The following is a 17,394-nucleotide window of genomic DNA, read 5'->3' on the forward strand; positions in this document are numbered from 1 at the left end:
GCGCCCTCCCCTTGGCGCCCTGCAGTGGGTGTCCCCGCGCCCTCCCCTTGTAAGCCTTGTTCAGACACGACCTGCTTATCCGCCCCTCCCCAGCTCCTGCAGAGGGGGGAGCTTTATGCTCCTTTCTGGGATTTATGGCCCCATTTAATCAGTGTTCGTAGGACTCTGTGGGCCAGCCACTCTAGTTGACTAGTTTTTTATGGATATAGTCATGCACCTTAGGCATGCGTGCATGTGCACCCCCTCACACACGCACACACACACACACACACACTGTAAGCCACAATGAGGCATGGGAATTGTGTACAGAGTGTTTGGGGGATTTGCTTCTATGGTGAGAGGGCCCTCACGGGTGGAAGCCCCCACTTTGTTGCCTATAAAACGGGGAAGGTCATATTCCAACCACTTTAGCTTGGCTGTGTGTGGACTGGAATACTGGAGAATACCGAGAAACAGTGTATCGTTGGCTGATACTTGGAAATGGAGAGGTTTGCACAAAGGGGCAGGGTTCCTGGGAACATCAGGCGATCAGGAGCGCCGGGCTTCCTGCTGGATGGACGGCTTCGGCAGGGCCTGGGGTCTGTGGCACCAACACGGCCAGGAGGGGTTTGACCCTGTGGCCCTCACAGAAGTCCCCGGAAGAGCCAGACTGGGTCCTGGCAGTCCTGCAGACTCCATCCGTCTTCTTGTCAGCTTTCCTTTAATTAACTTTTCTTTCCATGGGCCCTGGGACTGCATCCTTCTTCCTGCCAGCGTGGAACTGGCGCTGGGCCGAAGCTTGCCTCCCCACCCTCGGCGGGTAACTCTGCTGCCGTGAGACCAGGGCTCTGCGTGTCCACGCTGCAGGACAGGCCCTTGGACTGGGGGTGGGGGCTGGAGGAGAGAGGCCATCGTGGCAAGCCAGTAACCGCAGCCTGCAGCTGGGGTGCTACCAGACGTGTCACTTCCCTGGGACTTGTTGGCCATCAGGCCCTGTGCTGGGAGGATGGGGCCAGTGGAGGCAAGTGAGGGATGATCTCTGTCCTCGAGGAGCTGCCGTGGAGGCCAGGAGAGAGCTCCATGCTGACTGTCTGAGTCTGCACGTCCAGGCAGCAGACGGGAGCCCAGCCCCACCCTGAGAAGTCTCATGTCTATGGCACAGGCACCCAGCTGGTGCCGTGCCCAGGGAAGGGGACCCCGAGGGATCACACTGGCAGTCCAGCGTGCACCCCTAGGAGACAGGTGCTACCTCTGCCCACAGCTCCTTTCCCAGATGAGCCTGCTGGCCCAACTCGGGCACCAAGCACGCTCCTCCAGGAGCCCAGAGCCGGCCATCCAGAAGTGCGGCCAGTGCTCTGAGGGCTTCCCCGGGGTGGCCGGTGGCTTCCTTGCAGGGGGAGGGGTCTGTCGCCTCGAGCTGCCATCTCTTCCCCTTGGAGGCACCTTGTTTAGTGCCCAGCTCTGTGTCTGTCTCTTACGCTTTACTGGCCCGGCTCTTTGTCTGTCTCCTGACCCTTTACTGGGGACACAATTCAGAAAGACCAGGCTGAGCAGCCTTGCCCAGGTCAATGGTTCTGACTTGTACATGTCCTTGTACATGTTTGAGTGACTGTGCATGTGTGTGTGTGTGAGTGTGCGTGTGTGAGTATGCATGTGTATGAGAATGTGGGGGTATGTGTATGTACATGTGTGTAAGTCATGTGCATGTGTGAGAGTTTGCATGTGCGTGAGTTTGCATGTGCATCTTTGTTAGTGTGTGTGAGTATGCGTGTGTGCATGAATTTGCATGTGTGTGAGTCTGCATGTGTGTGTGAGTCGTGTGCATGTGCAAGAGTTTGGACGTGTGTGTGAATGTGTGTGAGTATGCATGCATGGGCATGAATATGTGTGTGAGTGTGTGTGAGTGTGTGAGATGCCCTCTTCAGCCCATCCGTTCTTGGAGGATGGGAGCTGTCCTGTGTCCTTTGTGTAGATCAACTATGAAGCGAATGAACGTTTGAAGGAAAGGGCCCTGGAACAAACTCAGGTGACACAGGGCTCTTATTCCCTGCAGGCTTTCCTCTTCTCATCTGTGTCATTTCCATGTCGTCTGCCATGGACAGCTACGGAACAAGTCAGAAGTAAGTGTGCGCTTTGCCTTTTCGAGAGGACTCCCCAGGGCTCAGCTCCTGTGTCCCCGCGTTTCTCTGTGCAAGGCTGGCTTCCCTAAGCCCTGGGGGGAAAGGCATGGGGCAGGGGGCGTGAGGGCCAACCACTGTGCTCAGGGCTTCCCCAGCCTTGGAGCTGGCAGCCACAATGTCAGACTCCTCCGGGCATGGTGGGGTTGCTGGTCGAGGTTTCCTTCAGCCATGGGGGCTTCCCGCACAGTGTCGGTCATGCATGGAACCCCGTCTCGGGACCCTGTATTCCTTTCTCAGTGGTCGCATGGTGCATCTTTCATGATAGCTGCTCTGTGAATTACGGTTGAGTGACTCTGACTCTATGAATGTGCACATGAATGAGGTCTGCTGTGTACTCAGCAGGGGTAGGCTTCTCAGGGCTCGGGCGGAGGGGACGCATGTTACGTGGCCCACAATCTGGGGCCACCATTTTGAGACGGCAGCTGGTGGGCCCACAGCTGAATCAGGAAGGAGAAGGGATGGTGCGCACCAGGTCAGGCTTCCAAGCTCCAGAAAGACTATTTTCTGCCTAAAAGAAGACTTGACCTTGCACATCCCAAGAAGCTACTCCCTGTGTCTCCACACTGAGGAGCTCTGAGCAGAACACTGAAACAGGAGCAGCATTGAGAATGAGAAGAGAAGGGCAGGGGCCCTCCGACAGCCTCAGGACGAGATGCCTGTCTGCTGCGTCACTCGCCGGGGGAGTCCAGCCTCTCCTCCTTACAGTGACCATTCTCTGAGGGAACTCATGACGAGAAGCGTGTGTGAGTGCAGATGGAAGGGACATTATTCTGGCCCGTCCTTTCCACCCTGGGTTTTGCAAGTTGAGGGGCTCATGAAGGGAGCAGTGCTCCCCTCGGACTCATCTCGGTGCCGCTCGGGCCATCCTGTCCTCGTCGGGGGCCTGTAGAAGTGTTCTGCCCACAGCATTGGCTCACCATCAGGGTCATCACGTCCAGGCTCCCCGGTCACGGCGGGGAGGGAGGCGGCCCCGCTCCCAGGGTTGGGGGGCTCATGGGTTTCTGAAGAGAGGAGGAGTCGGGAGCCTCATCCTTCAAGTCCTGCAGGAAACGTTGGTGGCATGAGCCTCCTGCGTGGCCTCGTGGCCGGGCCGGGCTTGCTCACGGGGAGCCGCGTGGGGCCGTCCTGCATTTCCCGCAGACGTAGGGTTTCTTCTTCTGGGCTTAGGCAGTGATGCTGGCCTGAGTCATGTCCCCCATCTGCCTGGAGCCTCACAAGTGACCTGACCTGGAAATCGGGCCTTTGCAGATGTCCTGCCTAAGATGAGGCCATGCTGGAGTAGGCTGGGCCTCGTCCAAGGGCACGTGTGTCTTCATGAGAAGAGAAATTGTCGAGCTGGTGAATGGTTCATTGTATGCATTTCCATAAAAATAGAAAATTTAAAATGACGCAATTAAAAAAAAATGAAAAGAGAAGGGATAGACACAGAGGGCAGGCGGCCCCGTGGAGATGGAGGCAGGGCTTGGAGTGATGCCCCCACAGCCCGGGGATCCCCAGGACTGCCGGCAGCCCCAGAAGCTAGAACGCAGGGAAGGCTGTTCCTGGAGCCTTGCAGGGAGCGTGGTCCACCACCAACACCGTGATTAGGGCCTGTGGCTTCAGAGCTGCCCGGGCATCGTGTCAGCTGGGGGGGCCCCAGGTTGCGGCCCTGTTCCAGCGGCCCCGGGACACTGGGACAGGCGTGGAAAGAGGGAGGAAGCCGTTGCAGGTGGGACACTGGTGTCGGGGACTTAGCACTCCAGGTGCAGGAGTCCTCAGGGAGGAGGGGGCAGGAAGACTGTCAGCTGACCTTGCAGGGCCTCAGTTTCCCCACTGCAGAGTGACAGGTGCTGCGAGATGACACAAGATGAAGCTGGGACATGAGGGACCCAAGGGGACCTCTGCATGAGTGAGGACCACCATGAGGGCCTGGCTCAACCCCGGGGCCACTGCAGACCCTGGTGTGAGATGTCCTTGAGGGTTCAGGCTCCTGGCAGCACCGGTGCTCTGGGAAGAGACAGCACTGTGAGGACCAGGCTTTCCTGCCCGAGTTCCCGAGGTCATGTCTCTAAAGCCAGGAGGGGCCCGCAGCCCAGAGGGTGCCTCTCCAGGGCACACCGGACCCCACATCCTGGGGACGCCTCTCCAGGAAACACCAAACCCACATCCCAGGGACACTGCTCCACAGAATACCGGCCCCCACATCCTGGGACGCCTCTCCAGGGCACACTGGAGCCTGAATCCCAGAGGATGCCTTTCTGGAGAACACTGGGCCCAGATCCTGAGAGGACACCTCTCCTGGGACCACCGGAGCTCTGGTTGGCAGCTCTGCTGGTGTATGTGACGGACAGCTGACTGCAGACAGAAGTGGCCCCGTGGTACTGTGGGACCAGTCGTGGACAAGCCAACCCCTGACAAAGGTCCCATCAGGTTGCTGTGTGAAGCTGTGGAGGGAAGGATGCCGCTCCCTGCAAAGGGTTACATTTCTGCCGTGAAATGAGAAGGGTTTGGATTGCGGCCAACTCCTCAGAAGCTGGGATGTCTCTGCTCAGGCCATGGGGCCTCCTCTCGAGGGCACCTTCCTGGGACTGAGGGAGCCCCACACATGGTGTGGTGGGATCAGCCTGGTGCCCCAGCCGCCCTCCTTTAACCCCACAGCCGAGACGGGGTCGGCAGCCAGCCCTGCGTGGAGGCCATGCACCCCGGGCAGTGGGCGGCCCCTGATAAACCTCTGTTTCCTCCACAGCTGCTGGCTGTCCCTGAGGAGTGGCGCTATCTGGGCCTTTGTGGCTCCCGCCCTGTTTGTGATCATGGTACGTCCCTGGCCCACGTGGGCACGAGTCACGGTGGGCACAGAGCTGGTGGGGCTGGGGAAGGGGCCCCAAGAGAGTGCTTGGGGGGTGGAGACAGCACTGGGCCTGAGGGGGGCAGTACTCACTGCAGCCCCACCTCCTGGAGTTGACTCGGTCTCCTGCCTGCCGATGCTGTGTGCGTGTGCGTGTGCGTGTGCGCGTGCGTGTGTGCGTGTGCGCGTGTGCGTGTGTGGTGTCCCCAGGCTTCACAAACATCCCTTTCAGGCTCCAGGTATTTCCTCGCTGAAGAGGCTGGACTAGGGGCTCGGGGGGCCATGGGGCCAGCAGGGTCTTCTTCCCCATCCTCGGCTCTGGTTTTCTCTTCTTGCTGAAAGAGCTCTGGGATTCCGAGGCTGCAGAGGGAATGCCAGTGCGGACCGTAAGGGTATCACGCGCTGGCTGGAGTGGCCCTGGGTACAGGTGGCAGCCTTACACGCTACCAGGCTTTCCCACTGAAGGAGGAGTTTCCTGAGGATCAGGTCCTGGGTGGTGGTGGGCTGCCGGCCTAGTCCAGCGGTGCCACGGCGCAGAGGCCTGGGGACCTGCCGGAGCAGCTCAGCTCCGTCACGCACGGGGTCGCCGAGAATCGGAACCAACTGCGTGACGGCGGGCCCAGGCATTGACAGGAAACGCTGCTGGGGAGCCCATGGAGTCCACACGGAGCGGGGGGCTGCTCTGGTCCTCCCTTACCTCCCGGGGGCTTCTCATATTGACCCTGCCTCCTGAAGGCACGCAGGCTGCCGACAGCATGGCCAGTTCTGGCTAGTCCGCTCGGGGGAGGAACTCCAGGCTGATGGGCCTCTTCCCACCTGGTGTGACCACCGGCCTGAAGGCTGGCTGCCTACTGGGGATGAATCCCTTTCAAGAACATTGTCCTTGGCCCAGGGTTTAGCTGAGCTTGCTGGTCTGTGGTACCAGCAGGGTTGAGCAGGTCTAGGGCAGAAGCAAGCAGCTGAGGGGGACCCACCCCAGCAGGACCGGGGTCGGCAGGCCTCGCTCAGAGCCGTCGTCTGCAGGGGCGAGCAGCTTGGAGCCCAGGCCGCGTGCTCAGTTCCTTGATTCCAGCAGCAGAGACAGGCTGTGGTGACAAGCTATTGAGAGTTAACCCAGGGCTGGACCGCTGTCATGGGGCCACACAAAGCCGTCCGCAAGGACGTTCTGAACCAGCGGTGCAGAGAATCCCTGACGATACTGTAGGAGGCACTTGGTCCCTCTCCTGCTCAGGGCCTGGAGGACAGCCCTCTCGCCTACCAGAGAGTGGACGGGCCCTTAAGCAGCTATCTTCACAGTCAATGTGGTAGTGCACGGCCATTAGGCCAGTGCCTCCAAGTCGAAAGCAATGATGGAACGTGACGAGGGGGTACACATGCATTTTTAAGCCATGATGGAGCATGACAAGGGGCCTAGTTGCATTTTTAAGCCATGACAGAGTGTGACAAGGGGGCACACACGTGTTTTTAAGGATGACGAAGGGCCCAGTAGCATTTTAAGCGATGATGGAGCGTGACGAGGGGGCACACACACATTGTTAAGCAATGACGGAGTGTGAGGAAGGGGCATACATGCATTTTTAAGCCATGACGGAGCGTGACAATGGTCCCAGTTGCATTTTTAAGTGATGACGGAACGTGACGAGGGGGCACGCATGGGTTGTTAAGCCATGACAGAGCGTGACGATGGGCCCAGTTGCATTTTTAAGTGATGACGGAGCATGATGAGGGGGCACGCATGGGTTGTTAAGCCATGACGGAGTGTGACAATGGGCCCAGTAGCATTGTTAAGCGATGACAGAGTGTGATGACGGGCTCAGTTGTGTTTTTAATTGATCACAGAACATGACGAGGGGTCACACACGTTTTTAGGCAATGACGGAGCATGACGAGGGAGCACACGTGTTGTTAAGCAATGACAGAGCATGATGAAGGGGCACACATGTGTTTTTAAACCATGACGGAGTGTGATGAGGGGGCACATGCGTTGTTAAGCCATGATGGAGCATGACAAGGGGACCAGTCATGTTTTTAAGCAATGGTGGAGTGTGACGAGGGGTACACACATGCGTTGTTAAGCCATGACGGAGTGTGACGAGGGGGCACACGTGTTGTTAGGCAATGATGGAGTGTGATGACGGGCACACACACATTTTTAAGCATGGCTGCTGTTTCTCGTTCCCCTTCTCTCTCACCACTTAACCCTCCGGGACCCGGACAGAATTGACCCTGGTCCCAGACATTGACCTGAGACTCAGTGTCCTTAGGGTGTGATTCAGGTAAAACCAGATACAAGTGTTCACCCTGACCTGCCTGTGCTGTCCCCCCATGTGTGTGACCCCGCCTAGGGCCCCCCGAGGCCACACAGAGCACCCTGAGAGTGGACAAGGCAGGTGCCCACTGACCCACCCCAGCATGGGACACTCAGGTCAAGGCCAAGCTCTTGTGAGAACGGGGCCTCAGGTGTCATGGGCTGAAGGACCTGGCGGGCACATTTGTAGGTGGCGGTGGAATCCAAACGTTAATTGGGCATCTCTGAGGCAATACCACGCGCTAGCGCCTCCCTTTCGTCACTGTTGCAGCTGAGGGGGTGTCACTGGTTTGCAGGCCTGTGGCCCCTCCCGCCTCCCCTGAACTCCCCGGTCCTACTGAGCATGGCCCTTGCCTTATGATCCAGAATCCAGGAGGAGGGCTGCAAGGCGTGGACTTGACAGGATGCTCACTCTGTGCCCTTGTGTCTTCCCCTTGACCTTGGGCTCCTTTGGGATTAGCCTTGTTTTTGAGACAACAACATGACGAGGACCACAAGGTGGTGCCAACTCTGTGAACGGTCTCAGGCTTGATTCAGAGGGAGGGGGGCCCAGTGGCAGCCCGGCCCATGGTGAAGCTGTATCCTGAGGCCGGAGGGAGGCCCGGTGGCTGCACAGACCTTGCAGTACAGCCTTTGGCAGAAGGGAGGTGGCACTCAGTTTCCCTGCTGTCACCCATGTGAAGCAGCCCGATCAGGACCTTAGAGAGCAGTCCACGTGGGCACAGGTCGTGCTGGAGCCTCTGCCGGATAACCCCGCGGCACCCCACCAGCCTGTAAGGCCCCAAGGAGGACCTTCTAACAAGTTCCCGGCGAGGAGGGGTATTGGCCGGAAGATGCTGTCCCTCTGCTGTGTCCCGCTGTCGTGGCTTCTGTAGATGATGTGGCCATAGACCTGGGGGTGCAGGGTGACAGCCAGCTGCTGCCTAGAGGCTTCTAGTCCCATCCACCATTGATGTGCACAGGGGTGGTACCACCCCCTTGTCAAATGGGGAAACTGAGGTTCAGAGAACTTAGGTAAGTCTTCCAGGGACACAGAGTGAGAAACGCTGAGGTGAGATTTGAACCCAGCTCTGTTGATGCTAGGAGCCCTGGTGGCACAGTGGTGAAGCATTTAGCTGGTAACCAAAAGCTCGGTGGTTCAAACCCACCAGCTGCTCTGTGAGACAAAGACGAGGCAGTCTGCTTCCATAACGATGTACTCTGTCCCCCCGGGGCGCTGTGAGTCAGTCCCCTCGACACCAGTGGCTGTTCCGTTGACTCTGAGTTTGTCTTTGGCCCCTTCCCTCACTGTCGGGTCAGGAGGTGCTTTGTCTGAAGTCTGTCCGGGAGGAGTCTTGTGCTGTTTCCTCAGCAGCAGAGACACGCTCACTCAGGGACAGTCTTGCATGTTGTCGCTGGTGTTGGGCTCTGACTCATGGCCACCTCGTGGACGGCAGAACGAGATGTTGCCCATCCCGCACCCCCGTCAGTCACTGGTCTGCTGCTGTCCGTGGCTGTGGGCTCCCTGTTTCTGAAGGCTCCAGCCGAGGGGCTCGTCTTCCCGCCCTCTAGCAGACGGTATTCTTTTGTGGTCACGGGTCTCGGGGCTGATTTCCAGGCTCCAGGTCTTCCTTCCTAGTCTGTCTTAGTCCAGAAGCTCCCCTGAAACCGTCCACCGTGGGGACCTGCTGGTATTTGAGATACTGGTGGCATCACCTCCATGCACAGCCACGCGCAGCCACCACGGGCCAACGCGCTGACCGATGGGTGGAGGTTGCGTGTTGTGTTGCCCCAGAAGCCTTGGGGGGTGCCATGCGTGCAGTGGCCCTGGTGCCGCAGCCCCTCGCCCACTGTGGCTTCTCCCCGGCAGGTCAACATCGGTATCCTCGTTGCTGTGACCCGGGTCATCTCTCAGATCAGCGCCGACAACTACAGGATACACGGAGACCCCAATGCCTTCAAGTAAGTTGGCCCCTGGGTGGCCAGCAATGCTCACCCCACACAGAGCCCCACTGGAGGCATGCAGACTCCTCGCCATACCCCTCATCCGTGGGTCTTCCTGGCCCAGCTCCTGGGTTGCAGCCCTGAGCCCAGCCTCGTGCCTGTGGGTATGGGAGTGGTTGACCAGACGTTCTCCTGGGGAGGAGTCAGCACAGAGCGGGGTGAGGGGTACATCTGGAGTAGACTGTGCCCTTATACCTTGGGGGCGCATAAGCCACTTAATCCCCCATCTCAGGGCCCTGTGACCACAAGGGACAGAACACGCAGTGCTCACTGGCCTGGGCAAAGGGGTCTCATATACCAGGGGCCCGTGACCCTGAGGGTGTGCAGGGACTGACTGGAGTCCTGTGGGACAGTCGTCCCTGGGGCCAGGGTGCCACCCTTGGGGGCGACATATGCTCGGTCACCCCTCCAGGGGACAACGGGGTGCAGGTCGATGACAGCTCCTCCCCTGCTGGTGCAAACCTGGGGGCTCAGCTGGGGGCTAGGAACTCTGGGGTCACACCCCCACCCAGTTGCAGTGGAGGGAGCCCACCAGGTGCCTGGACCTGAGCCACAGGATCTATTGGCTCTGCATACAGTCAGCACCCCAATCACTGGGACAGAAGTGAGGGGGCTCCTCCCTGGAATCAGGGTCCTGGGCGTGAGGGAGGTGCTGACCCCAGCCATGGAGATATGAGGACAGCACCCTGGGTTGGGTTGTCTTTCCAGAACCATCGGAGCGTGTGGCCAACACGTGGGCGCCTGTGAGCGGGGCCAAGGCCCCTTGAACACTGGGCTGGGCTGGGAGTGAGGTGGGTGGTGGGGGCCGAGGCCACACTGAGATTTTGGTGTGGACGGTTGTTTCCAGGAAACACAGTTTAGGCTGAAATATTTGAAGGGCAGCAGCCTCCAAACGTCCGAGGGCTGGCAAAATTAAAGTTGCTTTAGTTACACTCTGTTTTTCCTGATCTGTCAGAAAAACAGTAAATACGTGTGCAGCAAAATCAATGAGGTAATTATCGTGTAATGAATTCCAGACTCTGGGAATTCAGCCGACACACGGCCCCAGCCCTGGGGCTTGTCCGGCCTCAGGAGGCCTCTGGAGGGCTGGGCCCTGGGGGGACGGCGCTCACTGGGCCCTGGCGTCTTCCTCTTCCACCGAGAGCAGCGCAGTGGGAAGGGAAGAAGGCCACGTGCTGTGGTCGTGTGAGCGGAGAGGGAGGCCGTGGGATAGGACACGCTCCCCAAGCTCCATGGGGAGCCAGCTGGGAGGCGCCCAGGTCTGGCCCTGACACTGTGCCCCCAGGGGCCTGTCTCGTCAGTGCCTCCTCTCAGGGCCACAGCCGGTCCCGGAGCATAGTCCCGTGGCTCTCAGACACGTGCCAGGAAAACAGTGTTGGCACGACACTCATTCCCGGGCTGCAGAGACAGGCAGGGTGAGGGGTGGCTGGAGGGCCGTCTCTGGCTTCTTAAGCCTTGTCCCCTGCCTCCAACCTCACGGTTTTCTTGGTGCCCAGCAGTGGGAGGTGCGGTGTGGAGATGGGGGCTGCTTCCCGATGGCTGGCTTCTTTAAAGTCTGGATTTGTCGATCATGAGCACAGACTCCGCAGAAAGAAGAGACAACCGTTCAGTGTGCGAGTGGGACCCAGGATCCTAGCGGGGCGGTGATGCCCCGTGGAACACACCCACGGGCAGGGGCGGGAGGTGGAGAGCCTGCAGGGGTGAGCCTCCCTGGCCAGGGCCAGCCTCAGGGAGGGGCAGAGCTGTCCAGGTCCCCACATGGCACAGGGACCACGTCTGCCAGCTGTCAGTGAAGCGGACACCGCGCGCTCACAACCTGTGTCCGAGAGCACCTCTTCACTGAGCTCTTTGTGAAAGACAAACTGTCCCTGTAAAGGTGGCAGATTCTGAGCCTGTCTCCCGGGACTGCTCCTTTCAAATACTGTCCCCCAGGGGTTCCCCGGGGGTTCCCGGGGTGCAGGCTGCAGCGGCATCATCACGGCTCCACCTGTGGAGACCTGGGTTCACTGTTCGTTTCTCGAAGCGCTGGCTGCAGGCCCACGATCCGAGCGGTGAGCGGCCGCTGGTTTCCTGGGATCTGATGCAGGAGCTGGTGGTGCCGGGGCTGGGGGCATCAGACAGGGAGCTCGTGTGCGGACACCTGCCCCCATGGGCACTGCCCTGTGGGCTTGTCATTCATTCACTCATTTGTTCATTTCTCCTCGTACTCAGCAACCCCGTACTGAGAGCCTGGGGTGCTGGGGCCTGCACTCTGGGCACGTGGGCACCCCTGTAGGGCTGTGTCTGCCCCCGGCATGCCATCCAAGGCCACCTGTGCACCTCTGCCCAGCCCAGCACACCCTCACCGTGTGTGCACCCTGCCCTGGTGCCCCTGCCCTGTGTGGCCCCCACCCCACATGCCCACTGCTTGTCTTCCAGACTGACCGTGAAGGCCGTGGCAGTGCTATTGCCCATCCTGGGCACCTCGTGGGTGTTCGGGGTGCTTGCAGTAAACCACCAGGCCTTGGTCTTCCAGTATGTGTTTGCTGCACTCAACTCTTTACAGGTGAGCGTGAGGGGCCACCCCAGAGGTGGGTGTGCAGGGGCGGGGGCCTGCAGCTGCCCTGACGCAGCCCTGGAGCCAGCTCGGGCGAGGGCAGTGATGGGGTGCACCAGGGCTCCGGGCAGAGAGGGTGGTGCTGGGATCTGCCCTGTATGGAGCAGAGAGACGAGTGCCCCCCGAGGACCAGAGGCTCAGGGTCCCCTGAGTCTGTGCTCCCAGAGGGGGGCCGGCCAAGGAGCCTTCGTTGAGACAGCAGCCGGGGCTGGGTCCTGACACTGCCTCACCCGCTGTGGTGACGGCTGCCCCTGCAGCTGTGTCTCAGGGGTCACTGCACAGCCTCCAGGTGCATGGCCTGTGGCACTGCCCGGGCAGCGGACACGTGGTCTGGCTGTGTCCCAACACATGTGAGGGCTTGGGCTCCCCCTTGGGGTAGGTGGTGCACGGGGTCCCCGTGGATGGCGGTCTCTGTGGAAGGCCGTGCTGGAGTCTGACCCTGAGCTGTCCCCAGAGATACCCCAGGGGTGCTTGTGATCAGCACCCCAGTTACAGCAGAGCATGTGCTCTGATGAGTGATGGTCTCTGTCCTTGCCCTCCCGCTCCAGGACTGGGCCTGCCCCCGACGAGCCTGTGTGCCCCCACCTGTCTACCCCTTCGTCCAATCAGCGTGATTGCTGGTCATGCTGTGTGCATCTGGGTTAGGTGATGAGGGTCTCAGCCCTGCAGCCTCCTGACAGGTCGTGCCCACGCCCCAGAGCCTGCACAGCTGGGGCAGACGCTCCGCAGAGCTGTGCAGCAGAACGTTCTAGCACTCTGTTCTCCTCCCCCAGGGCCTCTTCATCTTCCTGTTCCACTGCCTCCTGAACTCAGAGGTACGTCCACCCCAGCTGTGTGCGCAGAGTTGGTGTTTGTCTCTGAACGACCATAGTGCAGGAGCAGTGCTGCCTGGCCAGCTGGGACACAGCCGAGTCAGCTGTGGTCTGGGCGGCTGGGCGTGGTAACGTCGGGCTTACTAAGTTGGCCATGCTGTAGGTGGCCGGGCATGATGATGTCAGGGTTACTAGAGCTGGCCATGCTGTGGGTGGCTGGACATGGTGATGTTGGGGTTACTGGAGTTGGCCACTCTGTGAGCGGCCGGGCGTCATGACACCAGGGTTACTGGAGTTGGCCCTGGTCTGGGCGGCTGGGTGTGGTGACGTTGTGTTTACTAGAGTTGGCCATGCTGTGAGCGGCCAGGCGTGGTGACGTCAGGGTTACTGGAGTCGGCCCTGGTCTGGGTGGCTGGGTGTGGTGATGCCGGGATTACTCGAATCGGCCATGCTGCGGGCGGCCATCCATGGTGACATTGGGGTTACTGGAGTTGGCCGTGCTGTGAGCGGCTGGGCGTGATGACGTCGGGGTTATTGGAGTTGGCCGTGCTGTGAGCAGCCGGGCGTGGTGACGTCAAGGTTACTGGAGTCGGCCCTGGTCTGGATGGCTGGGAGTGGTGATGCCGGGGTTACTCGAATCGGCCTCGCTGCAGGTGGCCAGGCGTGGTGACATCAGGGTTACTGGAGTTGGCCGTGCTGCGAGTGGGCCGGGCGTGGTGACGTCAGGGTTACTGGAGTTGGCTGTGCTGTGAGCGGCTGGGTGTGGTGACGTCGGGGTTACTGGAATTGGCCGTGCTGCGGGTGGCCGGGCGTGGTGACGTCAGGGTCACTGGAGTCAGCCCTGGTCTGGATGGCTGGGAGTGGTGATGCCGGGGTTACTCGAATCGGCCGCGCTGTGGGTGGCCAGGCGTGGTGACGTCGGGTTACTGGAGTTGGCTGTGCTGTGAGCGGCTGGGCGTGGTGACATCGGGGTCGCTGGAGTCGGCCCTGGTCTGGGCAGCCGGCTGTGGTGACGCTGGAGTCGGCCGTGCTGTGGGTGGCCGGCGTGTAGTGGCCAAAGTGGCTGAGTGGTGTTGGAGCATCCTCTGTCCCCGTCAGGAGGCAGAGGTGGCGAAGAGAGCTGAGCTGCGGGAGGGAGGCCCCGAGACCTCGCCTGGTGTTGGGGCTCCGTGTGGCACTGGGCCTCCCTGGGTCAGGGAGCCGCCTGTCTGTGGGGTCAGAGGGAACCTCGAGCCCTGGTTCCAGGAATCCTGCTTCCTGGCCGCTGGCGCAGGTGCGTACTCTCGGCTCAGTGCAGTGGCCCCTTTGCTTGGTGGTGGGGAGTCCGGGGGCGCTCAGAACACACCTGTCCCTCAGGGTCCCCTCCATCTTGGAGACCGTGGCAGTGAGCTGACCGAGGGAAAGGAGGTGACCATGGGGTGCCTGCACAGCCCACCACTGGCGGCCAGTGCAGGCAGGGGTGGTGCCCCCCACAGGAGCTCTGTCAGAGGCCACGGTGGGGAACCCCTGGAAGGTCAGAGCAATGTCTGCCGGCAGCAGGGAGAGTCTGGCCAGAGGGCCCCAAGGTTGGTGGCTGCTGGGGGCCGTGACAACCACAGGGAATCTGTCATCCAGGCGAGCAGGTACAGGGCGCAGGGCATAGGATGCGTAAGGGAGGCAGGCTCTAGGCAGCGGGAGGTCTGCTTGTTCCAGTGACGGTGGTTAGTCTTTGGGTTGGACATCCTCACTGTCCTTTTCCAGATCATCCTACGCCACGAACATACACTCACCACCCCCAGGAAACCCCCAACCCTGTAACCGATAAGAAGCTTTGCTTTCTAAGTCCTTGGCTGGTTTTGTGTAAGCAGGACCGCGTGGTATCTGCTCTTCCGTGACGACTGATTTTGCTCTGCATGATGCTTACAGGATTCCTCCAGGTTCTGGCACGCCCCAGGACCCAGCTTCTCCTCACAGCTGCATCGCTGCCGTTAGGTGTGTGCGTGACACCTTGTGTCCTGCTCCTCTGCTGGTGGACGCTGACGCGGTCTCTACCGTTAGGTGGCTTCCCCTTTCGTGAGCGGTGCGGTGGTGCACGCGGGCAGACAGGCTCCTTCAGGCTCACACCTGGGACTGGGGTGCCGGCTCGAGTCCACTGTCAGAGGAACCGCCACACTTTCCCACAGAGGCTGCCCCGTTTTACATCCCACCGGCGGCAGAGGAGGGTCCTGGGGCTGTTTGTAAAACAACGGAATGTGTGCATGTTTGAGTTTGGTGCCGGCAGGCTTTTGGGGCGAGGGGGAACGCTTATGAAGAAGTAAATGAGTCGGCCAGTGCCCAGAGGCCGTCTTGGCCCCTTCTGTCTTGAGCGTGTCTCCTGGACGTGGGGTCAGTGTTCTGCAACTGAGCCCTTGCCAGGCTGCAACCAGAGGCAGTGCCACTGGGGGCAAGTGGGCATCTGACAGAGGGCCCACCTGGGTCTGGGGCCATCAGTCTTCACGTGGACACCAGGAAGAGGGAGGAGGTGGGTGGGCAGGTTAATGAGGCCCGTGGAGGCAGTGACACGGGAGGGTCATGTGGCTGCACAGACCAGGGAGTGGCCTGGCAGCCTGAGACAAGGGTGTACACGGTCAGAGGGCTGCCTGGCCGGCCCTGTGTGCACATGCGTCTCTTCACGTCCTCCTTGGGGTCCTCAGTGCCCAGCACTGGAACTGTGCAGAGGCCACACCAGGCCAGATGCTTGTCCTCATGTCGGTGGGCGTGCAGGGGGACACAGCCTGTGTCTGCCGCACGAGTCAGTGCCCCCAGCTCCGCTCTGTCCTGCTCTGGGCTCTCTGCCCACCACCCTGTGTTCGTGAGACAGCAGCCGTTCAGTGGCGGGCTTCCCACCTTCTGTGCAGGGACCTGGGGACCTGGGTGTGATTCCCAGTCAGTGGGCCTCGTGCCTCCCACCCGCCCTCTGTCGTGGAGGCCTGTGTGCTGCTGTGAGGCTGAGCAGGTTTCACAGGCGCTTCTAGACTAAGACAAACCAGGAAGAAAGGATTGGCAGCCTGCTTTCAAACCCTGTGACTGACAGCAGTCCTGTCTGATGGTGTGGCGGCCCAGAGCTGGCACTGTTCCGTTCTCTCGTGCCCTGGGTCGCCGTGAGTCGGAGCCAGCTTGCATTCACCGTTGCTCTCTGATCCTTGGACTTTTCGTGCCCTGAGCCGCCACCCTGTCCTCCTTTCTAAGGTGAGAGCCGCTTTCAAGCACAAAACCAAGATCTGGTCCCTCACCAGCAGCTCGGCCCGCAGCACCCAAGCGAAGCCCTTCAGCTCTGACATCGTGAGTGCCGTTAGCGCCGCCGTGGCCCTGCGTCCTGCTTCAGCCTTCTGAGTGCTCCTCCCGCCCGTGCTCACCTGCTGTCTGACTGCTGCCCAGGGCTCCGTCACCAGCCAGCTGGCCCGAGGCTGCCTCCTGCTTCCTGGGACACTGGTGCTGCGGGCTGGCCCTTAACCTGCACTCCGCTGTCCTCTGCAGGCGTGCGCTGGGCCGGCAGCTGTAGGTGGGGTCTGCGGTGCCTGCCGGGCTCGTTCCACTGTTTATGCCGGAGGCATGCGTGCAGGCTCCGTGTGCACGGGGCTGGGCCCCTTGTGGCAGTCCCCAGGGCCAGGGCCTCTGGCGCTGGCATCAGCTGACCAGGAGGCAGAGCCCGGCATGCTAGTGGAGCCCCTGAGGGACCCAGGAGTCCCAGCACAGCCCTGCCTCAGGAGCGTGCGGTCTGCACCAGTGCCCTCCCCGGGACACCGGAGAGATCGTGTTCCCGGGTCAGGGGTCTGAAGAACCTCTCACCCTTCAGTACCTTCCCTGCCTCACCCCTGCTTCTCAAGGACAGCCCCACAAAGTGGCCTCCTACCTGCCACTTAGGCCCCTGTGCAGGGGTCTCCAGGAAGCCCCCCAGACCGTGCCACTGAAGGGTGCCCCACCCCATGTCATCTCCTTACTTCTGCCACCACCTGGGTTGGTTGGTTTGTTGACAGCCAATGTCTGCCCCACCCCCCACTGGAATGTAGACTCCATGGGAGCAAAGATCTGGTAGATTTCATTCCCACTGTAACCTCATGGCCTACACGGGGCTCAGCACAGGGCATGTTCCACAAATAATCATCAGATTATGAATGAACAGATAGAAAGATGGATAATGAATGAGCAGATGAATGAATCGGTGAACAAATGAAGAGATGAATGAGTGGATGGATGGGTGGACGAATGAGTGGATGGATGGGTGGATGTGTGGGTGGATGAGTGACTAGATGGGGAGACGAATGAGTGGACGGACAGAGCATGGATGATGGATGAATGGACGGATGGGTGGATGGATGAGTGATTATCTGGGTGGATGAATGAGTGGACGGACAGATGGATGAATGCATGAGTGAACAGATGGGTGGATGGATGACTGGATGGACAGAGGATGGATGGATGGATGAATGGACAGATGAATGGGTGGATGGATGAGTGATTATCTGGGTGGATGGATGAGTGGACGGACAGATGGATGGATGCATGAGTGAACAGATGGGTGGATGGATGACTGGATGGACAGAGGATGGATGGATGGATGAATGGACAGATGAATGGGTGGATGGATGAATGATTATCTGGGTGGATGGATGAGTGGATGGACAGAGGATGGATGGATGGTGGATGAGTGATTAGATGGGTGGATGAATGAGTGGATGGACAGATGGATGGAT

At 60.1% G+C, this 17,394-nt stretch overlaps 1 protein-coding gene across 1 annotated transcript in view; it reads left to right on the forward strand.

The window, feature by feature from the left end:
- Window positions 1–17,394, forward strand: part of ADGRD1 (adhesion G protein-coupled receptor D1) — a 98,386-nt gene that overhangs the window by 80,188 nt on the left and 804 nt on the right. The window contains exons 18-23 of the mRNA XM_007955050.1: window positions 2,033–2,099; window positions 4,885–4,951; window positions 9,141–9,232; window positions 11,693–11,819; window positions 12,644–12,685; window positions 15,890–15,982. Coding sequence (XP_007953241.1) covers window positions 2,033–2,099; window positions 4,885–4,951; window positions 9,141–9,232; window positions 11,693–11,819; window positions 12,644–12,685; window positions 15,890–15,982 — 488 coding nt within the window. The remainder of the gene's footprint in view (window positions 1–2,032; window positions 2,100–4,884; window positions 4,952–9,140; window positions 9,233–11,692; window positions 11,820–12,643; window positions 12,686–15,889; window positions 15,983–17,394) is intronic.

Source organism: Orycteropus afer, unplaced genomic scaffold (assembly GCF_000298275.1).
Source record: "Orycteropus afer afer isolate SDZICR_OR568_19922 unplaced genomic scaffold, OryAfe1.0 scaffold00489, whole genome shotgun sequence".
NCBI classification, from domain to species: domain Eukaryota; kingdom Metazoa; phylum Chordata; class Mammalia; order Tubulidentata; family Orycteropodidae; genus Orycteropus; species Orycteropus afer.